General features: G+C 33.3%; 1 protein-coding gene across 1 annotated transcript in view; it reads right to left on the reverse strand.

Annotated features, from left to right (window-relative positions):
- The window catches only part of LOC138698867 (fumarate hydratase, mitochondrial-like), a 60,142-nt gene extending 50,315 nt beyond the window's left edge, over positions 1–9,827 (reverse strand). The window contains exon 1 of the mRNA XM_069825074.1: positions 9,623–9,827. Coding sequence (XP_069681175.1) covers positions 9,623–9,742 — 120 coding nt within the window. The 5' untranslated portion in view covers positions 9,743–9,827. The remainder of the gene's footprint in view (positions 1–9,622) is intronic.
- Positions 9,828–10,146: the final 319 nt, after the last annotated feature.

The following is a 10,146-nucleotide window of genomic DNA, read 5'->3' on the forward strand; positions in this document are numbered from 1 at the left end:
TGGACCCAATGTTCTATTTTAATTATGTAATTACTTTATATTTACTTCTAATAAGTGCAGCGGAGCGCACCGTTACAGCTAGTGAGATAATAAGAACGTTTATGTTTTACTTAGTTTCCATGTCTTCTTCGAATAACGGACAAAGAAAATAAAACACGAATATGAAATTGCAATAACAGAAGCTTTAAGATGAGGAACAAGTCAAAATTTTATAAGAATTTTTTGGCGATATATAGTGAGTTGAGGCCTAGGATTCGCCGTAGATTACCTCGCATTTGTGTTATAGTTGAGGAAAACCTCAGATCAAATGGGGGTCTAACCCAAGCCTGAGCGCAGCTTCCGGATAAGAAGGCTAGCGAGTCTGCCAACTGAGCTACAAAACATATACAGTAATTAGCAATCACATGGTTCAGATTACAATCCTAAACAATAAATTCATTACTTGAGCTATAAACTATGACACTTTTTCTTGGAGAGTGGTTGGATTTAATCATAGGTGAGGTGGGCGGTGAAAGCTACAAATTAGGACTTGTTTTGTAAAGGACTTACAGTCAAAAGACACGTGCATTGGATTTAAGAGCAAATTCAGATAGCGTATTACATCTGTACAGGTACGTGTAATTTGCTGAATAAATCCACGTGTTATTTAACAAGTAAGTTAATACATTTTGAAACCAGAAACAATTCAGTCAGTTGAGATATACAAAAATTTATAATACATATCATGCAAATTCCTTCAGTTCACAAGCATAAACAATTATTCATCTCTATAACCATTCATACCATAACAATACTGGTTTTCTAGAAAAGACCTTTCCGGTTTCGAACACATGTAATTTACGTTCTATAAATCTGAGATGCATGAAAATAGCACCAATGGAAAGACACATTCAAAAAGTTTAGTTGTAGCAACATTGTTTTCCTAGTTGACAAAACTGCCTTATAATGGCGCATATAAACAAATTTGTTCATTGTTGAGGCGAAATGGCTGCTATAGAGGAGAGAAAAGCTTGATTTTCATGTGAACCAGTCGGTTATTAATGTGCAACGGCATTACCGAACAAAGATTGATGCAGGTCCACTCAGTGGGCCTACAATCCATAAATGGTACACTGATTTTAAGGCAAGAATCTTCGATAGTGGTTGCAATTTCATCCGTACCGACTACAGTTGCTGCAAGCCCTAAAACCAGAGAACAAATTGCTACGAAAAAATTTCTGCATAAGTATGCAGACCTTAATTGAAAACGATGATGAATTTATCGTTCCTTGGTGTTTTCTGGCGAAGCCACTTTTCATCTTTCTGGTAAGGTGAACAGACATAACCTCAGAATCTGGAAGTCGGAAAATCCGCGTATCTACGTTGAACTTGACTACAGGGTTGATGTGTGCCGTCTTACCTAGGGGACACATATTGAACATCTTTAAGGTAAGGAACTCAACATCATCTCATCTCATATAAGGAACTAAACTTTTGAGTTTTTCTTTTCATTGGTACTATTTTCATGCACTTCAGATTCATAGGACGTAAATTACTTGTGTTCGAACCCGGAAAGGTCTTTTGTAGTATCCTGTATAATAAAAGTCAGTAGAAAGATAATCTCGTCCAGTTTTTTAAATTAATTACAATTGCTTGATATGTGAATTTTGATTACATGCATATAACTCGATGATAGTCGGAAGCTACCGGTGTAGCTCAGGCGGTGGTTCAGCTCCGGCATGGGTTTTATACCCGGTTGCACTGATTACCTAATTATTTTTTTTTCTTCGAGATTTTTCCCAACTATAAGGCCAATGTTAGGTAGTTTCATTGCGAGTATTCGGCCGCATTTAACCAAATACCATCTCTCTATGAGCAATTTCATCGACACTAAATAAACTGTACTTTATTTTTCATACAGAAGGAACTTCGCACAATTGAGTTTAAACGTTAGGGTGAACCTTACCAATCAGTAACAAAAAGGATTTGGAGGTTTGCTACTTACTACTGTGCACCTGTTTCACGGAATGTTTCTAGAACACGTTAACGTTCAGTCTAGACACTCTTGTAACCTAGTTAAGTTCAGTCTTTAACTACGTCATTTATAACAATTACTTTAGTTTGAAGAGGCGCCACGGTGGTGTAGTGGCTAGGATGCTTGACGTATAATTCTGTGGACTCGGGTTCGATCCCAGGCGTAGCGTACCCTAGATTTATAACTTATGTTCGACAAGTCCGTGGTCCAGGTAACACAGGTGTTTTCTCGGAGAGCTCCGGTTCCACTGTGGCATCCCAACAAAATTCTCCATCTCATCTCATCTCATCTCATCTCACCTCATCTCGAGTGTAACGTAGACCAGCCTCCTATGGCGCAGCCTGGGCAACGACTCTATCGGTAAAGTGGTCTACAGAACTGGCTTCGTATATGTGAATGACGACAAATCAAGTACCCGCCATTAACAAAAAAACTTTTCTTTCAAGACGGTGGATTTAGTAATTAATTTTTTTATTTTAGTAGGTTATTTTACGACGCTTTATCAACATCTTAGGTTATTTAGCGTCTGAATTAGATGAAAGTGATAATGCCGGTAAAATGAGTCCGGGGTCCAACACCGGAAGTTACCCAGCATTTGCTCATATTGGGTTGAGGGAAAACCCCGGAAAAACCTCAACCAGGTAACTTGCCGCGACCGGGAATCGAACTCGGGCCACCTGGTAGTAATTAATTACTTTCTATTTAATAGGCAGTAGAGGGCATTACAAACACTGTGATACCAATGAAGTTATGTATCGTGTTTATATGTTATTTCCAGAGCAATTATAACAATGCAAGAAATGGAATATAGTCTCTTTTGGTCATGTTTTACAGAGAAAACTTAAAACGACGGCTATGTTGATTTATGTGCATATGCATATTAAATTAATTCATTTATACACACATATATAATAATAGAATAGCATAGGTAAAGAAAGTATACGTATAACGAATAGGCCTACTAATAATAATCATATGAGGATACAAAGAGGAAGGCAGAAAATAGGAAAGACTGGAGAATGCTGGGTTTGCAGTTAAAGACCTGCCCTTGGGCAGAACACTATGAATTGAATGACTACTATCACAGCAGGGAAAGGAAACTGTATTGCGATACACATTCACAGATCTTTAGAAATGTCGTATTCGTATATTACCAGCAAGGGAAAAATCTAATCCAGACCTGTTATGGATGCTCACTTCTATACTTAGAACAATTGAAAATGCTTTAATTCTACATTTTATTATTTATTGATTGCAAGAGAGATTTAAATCCAGTTTCATAAAAACATATTACCAAGAATCCCGCACAATTACTGCAAGTCATCGATAAAAGTTTCGTCGATAGCAGACATGGATGGAGTAGTAATACCAGCATTTACATGCAATCAATCATTCTTGATTGATAGGGATCAAAAAAGCAACACCACCTTGCATTTTTACCGTCACAATTTTACATAGTGTTTACCCATCTTCGGTTTCGGCTTGTTACATATCTCGATCCACATTTTATAAGCTTATTACCCTGACAAGTCGGAGGATTATTCTTTATCCTGTGTTACCAACAATATAGTAATAATTTGCGTAAGCAAATGTCTCATATATATTAATCATTTTCGTGTGTCATTTAATTTTCAGGAAATTTGTTAAATCTGTTTAAACACTTCACGGATATTCAATTACTGCTCTTTTCTCGAATAAAATTATATTGACATCACGGAACTAACTTCAATTTCAGAAATATTTGCTGTTAATGCAGAAATGTGACATTAACATTTCCACTTTTAATCAATTCTCACATTTTTTAACGAAGGGCCGAGAATATTGTTCTGTATTTCAATGAGAAATAAAATTCAAATCTCTTTGTTTTCCACTTCTTCTGTTATTGGATTAATCATATCTGAAAGAGCTTTATTCAATTTATTTTACTAAATCACTTAAGGGGTTAGGTACAGCTTATAGCAGTAAATTTTTTGGAAAAAATTAACATTTTTTTTTGCTCCATTACTGTGTCTTGTACAGTATTGAAAATTGGTATGTGTAAAACACTGTCCTTCTACTATATGAAAAAAAAATTTAACCATTTAAAAAGATTTATTTATATATTTTTTTCAAAATTCAATATGGTTGCATTTCACTGTGCAGTGATGAAGCGTTTCCCTCATAACTCATAAACGTGCTAAGTTTTTCATGTTCTCTCTCTTTTATTTTATTGTTAAAACTCATGTTTACAAAATAATTTTCTTTCAACTACATTCCTTAAAAAATAATTTTCTTTTTAATTTTTTGTTAACAGAAAATACTGATACTTGACCATTTTAAAAATGAATTTCCTTTTTTATCAGACAATTTATCGAAGGGCGAGAAGTGATTTTGCATAAATACACAAAAAATTTCATCACAGAATGTTGGATAGTTTTTGAGTTATAAGGAAACGCTTCATCACTATACATTGAACTGCCGCCATTTTAAGTTTAAAAAAAAAAAAAAAGTAATTAATTTTTTAAATCGAAAAAAAATATTTTTTTCATGCAACAGAAGGACATTGTTTTACACATACGAATTTTCATTATTCTACAAGATACAGTAATGGAGGAAAAAATGTTGGATATTTCCAAAATTTTACTGCTGTAAGCACTACCTAATCCCTTAATAACGCTATCGTATTCGCCTCACTTGCATACTTCTTTCTGCTAAGAAAGGATACTATTCCATGTATTTATTAAGATCTAGGCCTACTCGGGCTTCATGTTATTCACAACACCTCTGAACCTCTCAAAGGACCCGATTCCTGAAATAAGGTCATGTTTATGAAGATATTATTATTATTATTATTATTATTATTGCAATTTTGTAATAAAAGTTTTTAGAAATTATTGATTTTATCTATGAATATATATATATATATATATATATATTTAATATATTCAACAGTAATCTCACTAGAGGTTTTGATTTATCTAGAGAAAATCAAAACTCGAGTGGGATTTAATTGACTGTTACACGATTATAAAGATTAGAAGTAAAAAAGTACTCCAATACAATAAAATATTAATTGGCTTACGAAAATACAACTGTCTTCAAATGTATTATTCTACCATCTCAACATTACGCTAGATGGCAGTAGTGTTTTATGATTATGTTTTCTTCTTATCAGTTGTGCCAACTATGGAATCTTCATTGAACTTTGTGGACGGTTAATAGTCAAGAAGGCTTTGTTGATTCAGTTTCATTTTTATTAAAACATTTGCATTCCACTTCAATCATCCGGATCCCAGTAATCAACGTCACTTGACAGATGATTTTCAATAAATCTTAGTATTAAACAATCTGTGATACGTGACTGTCTATAATATCATACAGCAGAAGCTATAACAAACATAACCTAAATAATATAAAAATCGTGTTAGAAAAATTTTAATTAGGGATGATGAAATAAACAAGAAACGTTTTATTTAACGATTATGAAATAAAAAATAAACATGAATAATTTTAAAAGAAACAATTATTGAAAGTACAATTTTAAAATTTGAATGTTTTAGTGGTTGGTGGTTGTTGATGTTATATTGGACGTGTGCGTAAAAGAAGTGAACTCGTTGATGTACACGGTGTATCCCTCAACTGATTCAGGATTTCCGAATGGTGCTCTTCATATATGACCAGTGATCTTTATTCATTCTTGTTCTTGAATGCCAATGCGAGTCATATATTATTGTTGTTATTTCAAAGTTAATACTGATTGTGTATATGTATTCAGTCTCTCTTTTTTCCTTAATTATGTTTATTATTATTTTTAATTTCATACTTGTATACCAGTATGTATTTTTTCTGTATGTGATTTGATCCTGGTTGAGTGGAAGAGAAGGCCTGATGGCCTTAACTCTGCCAGGGAAAATAAAACTATTATTAAATAAAACTATTATTATTATTATATTTTGAAAGTGCTGTGCAACGACTGGAGTGGTTTGTAATTTTCTGTTTCTTGACGTCCAGACCAGTGCAGTTTGAAATGTTGGCAAACAAAGAAACAAATGCTAGGGTAGTGATAAAAATAAACAAATGCTAGGGACGCGATAAAATTTAAAAAATGCTAGGGTCGCGATAAAATTGTGCGATAAGCAACCGTGATTGGTTGAAAGACGTCCTTTCGTACCGTTTTATTGGTCAAAAGTAGTATGACGTAGTAAAAGTGTACTATAAAAACATTTTTATCTTCAACATCACGGTTCAGGCTAGTAGGCCTATTTCGTATTAATATCAGCGAAGTTTAAGATTAGGCCTATTTGAAACTAATCGCTCCATCTCCTTCATGGTCGCCTTGCTTTCAGTTTATTCTTAATACATACGTCTGAGGCATGTTGGCACGATAATTGACCGACCACATGCCGGGCAGGGAGCCACTCGTCTGCCGCTAGGACAGTAAGCGTGCTGTCGCAACTTAACTGGTTAAAAATAACACATCAAAAGACTGTGTACGTATTGTCCATTTTTTTCGTACGCATATATCTGAAGATATTGTCATTCACTCTTAGTACTCCTTCTCTTATAATGGACCTGAGTGTTCTTTGTATTTTTTCTTTCAGTTCATCTAGCCCTCACGTATGGAGATTAGTTATACACTTTAATTTTGAACATTACCAAGAGATAATAATCACAATGCGTGAGAAATGGCGATTTGACGAACCATAAATTCCTACTAATAATTCTGTGTCCAAATATCCGGCTCATTTCGATCATGGATTCGAAGGTAATATGGATTTCGGGAGAAATAATAAATGAGGTGTCGTATAATTGACGTCGTAGGCAGTGTTTACAACTGAAGTGTATGGCAAGTAGCCAAACCATAGTTAAAAAATCGCTAGATACCTTCTTATCAATGGAGAAAGGTTTATTTCTATCGCTAGAGAGTGCTGAAAAAAATCGCTAAATTCCTATTTAAGCAATAGAAAAGTTAAAGAAAAGTTTCACCGAAAAACTGTTAAAAGTCGCTAAATTGACACATTAGAGTTCTTGTGAACATAACCTCAAATAATATTTATCGACGTTTTTGCCAATTTATTGATTTAAATCAAATCTAGACTTCGCCAAGACTCCTCTAATAAATCATTTTCAATCCTACAAATGCGATCATCTCAAGCAATTCTTTCGTTTCTTTCTTCTTTTTTAAACGGCATCCAATCACTAGTAACTGGGGAAAAAACATAGTTATATAGTACTCGTAGTTATCGAAGTCTATCATGTGACGTTAGAGTGTACCATGTCAGAAAACATGTTAGTGCAAGAACTCTCGAATATACCGGGTGAGGCACTTAAAACAGGCCACCTGAATAGCGCGGCCATTTTTAGTGATAGAAGAACATTCTTCGGACAAAATTTGCTTGGATTGAATGGGGACATAATATAATAATAGTTTTTGCGTATGAGGAGGTGTAAAGGAGATATGGTAGACAGCTCCGTGATTTTAAATGGATTGATATGTTTACTGTTGACATTTTAATAGTGCGTTTGAAGAGACATACAGCAACTCTGTTTGGAGGGCCATTCAAGATAGTTTGAGATCAATGACTAAGAAAATAGCTTACTTCAAGGAGCCGATTAACTACTTGGTTGCCCTGGTGTACAGATGGATCCGTATAAATCAAATGTAAACATTAAACTTGCTGTATATTCATGATAATTATTTTGAATATGCAATATTTTGGAAGCCTCTTACCGAAATATTTTATCTGTTTTTTTTTATATATATAAAAGTTTTGTTCATCATTGAGTTTCACCGACTTTGAATGACCCTGGAACATATGCATTATACTCTGCGTCTTTAAAGGCATTATTAAAAGTACACAGCAAAACATATCAATTCATTTAAGATAAAGAAAGTGACTCTCATATCTTCTGCACACCTCAACCTATTAAAAAACTATCAATACCACATTATATTCCCCTCCAATCCAAGTAACTTTTGTTAGAAGAATGTTCTTCTACCACTAATAATGGCCGCGTTATTCTTTTGACCTGTATTAAATGTATCACCCGATATATTGTACTTCCCTGGACCAAGAAACTCATTGCTCTGAACATAAATAAAGAACAATCCAGCTGTTATATATACCTGCAAAATATAAACTTCCAGTTAATAACAGTAATATTATATCGATAGTGTAAATTAAGGTGTTAGGTATAGCTTACAACAGTAAAATTTTGAAAATATTCAACTTTTTTTTTTCCTCCATTACTGTATTTTGTACAATAATGAAAATTAGTACGTGTAAAACACTGTCCTTCCGTATATGAAAAAAGAAACTTATGACTTTAAAAAAGTTACGGTATTTATAAGTTATATATATATATATATATATTTATACATACATATTTTCAAAATTCAAAACGGTGGCAGTTCACTCTGCAGTGATGAAGCGTTGAAATTTGTTATGTGCATTTATGCTTGTCATATCTACAATATGATGCAAAATCAATTCTCTACCTTAGATAGCTTGTCTGATAAAAAATAAAAACATTTTAAAAATTGTAAAATATCAGTATTTCCTTCTAATACAAAATAAAAAAAAATATTAAGGAATGTAGTTGAAAGAGCATGATTATATAAATATGAGTTTCAGCAATAAAGTAAAAGAGAGAGAACATGAAAAAGTCAACAAGTTTACGAGTTATGAGGGAAACGCTTCATCACTGCACAGTGAACTCCCACTATTTTGGGCTTTGAAAAAAATGTATATGAATAATTTTTTTTAAATCGTGAAAATATTTTTTTTTTGTATGTAGCAGAACAACAGTGTTTTACACATACCAATTTTAATTATTGTACAAGATACAGTAATGGAGGAAAAAAATGTTGACTATTTCCAAAAATTTTACTGCTGTAAGCTGTACCTAAGCCCTTAATCGAACCGGTACTTCTTCTTTCTTTGACCCTTTTTTCATGAGATTATGAGGCTATTATATAGCCTACACGGAATGAGTCTCATAATGCATTGGTTCCGAAGATACTGCTAGAATTTCTTTTATGTTGTACAACTCATTTACATTTTTTTATTTCGTCCATGAAATTTAAATACAAATTCACATCTTCCGTCAATTAAAATCAATGTAATCTACTTTTGCAACTATGCGTTAAACATTGGTTTATAACGTTATCTGAGAATTATATTAAATAACCATAGAAAGCCATTTGACATCAGCACTCATTTGATCATAACGGTGGCTCATTCCGCAAATATTGTAGGTCCACTTTGAATGAAGAGTTTCCTATTGTATGCTTCTTATCGTAATAATGCAGCAAAACATAACTGCTATATTAGTAATGCCCCATAAATTACAACACAATACTTTTTCAGAATGAAGACTTAGCTTCATACTATCAGTATATCACCATATCTCAATTTTGACCAGAAATGGACATACAATATCTGTGTTCTGAGCCGTCCATAAGCTGACGAGGTCTAGAACGGACCTTCTACTGTGATTGTCAATATTATTGCCCATATCACATGAAACTTGATAAATTCTCTTGAAGCTGGATCAGGAGAGAGTTAAATAAAATTATAATGAGATGAAGCTTACTAAACAACACAAAATAATTATTAAAATACTTACCGGTTTTCCAAGCTGCGACCTGCTGGCTCGCGCTATTTGCATAAACTGTACATTGGATGTTCTAAAATGTCTTAAAAGACAGCAATGTAATTTATGTATATGGGAAATAAAAGCTGCCATAGTTTTCACTACAGATTTCGATACATAAGTAGTTATAAAATATTTTTACAAGCTAGAAAAGATCCGTGACATGACGCATTGTTGGTTGCTACCAATAATTTCGAAAAGCATATACGTTGTTTTCATTTGTTTGATCCTACATGGCCTTCTTCAATTCAGAGTCACAGAGTTGCATGGATAGATGGCTCTGATACTGTCTTTTCCTCCGGTACATAAATGTTTTATGTTTTCAGGATTTCGAAGGATTTTTACTTAATTTCATAAATTAATTTTTACTTTTCTTACAATCTCTGTAAAAATAGGATACCGTGAACAATATTATACATGTGTTGTATAAAATAAAAATTATAAATTACATTTTTTGCACATTAATCTGCAGAATCGAATCGCATGAAAACTTGACA

Source organism: Periplaneta americana, chromosome 4, assembly GCF_040183065.1.
Source record: "Periplaneta americana isolate PAMFEO1 chromosome 4, P.americana_PAMFEO1_priV1, whole genome shotgun sequence".
Taxonomy (NCBI): domain Eukaryota; kingdom Metazoa; phylum Arthropoda; class Insecta; order Blattodea; family Blattidae; genus Periplaneta; species Periplaneta americana.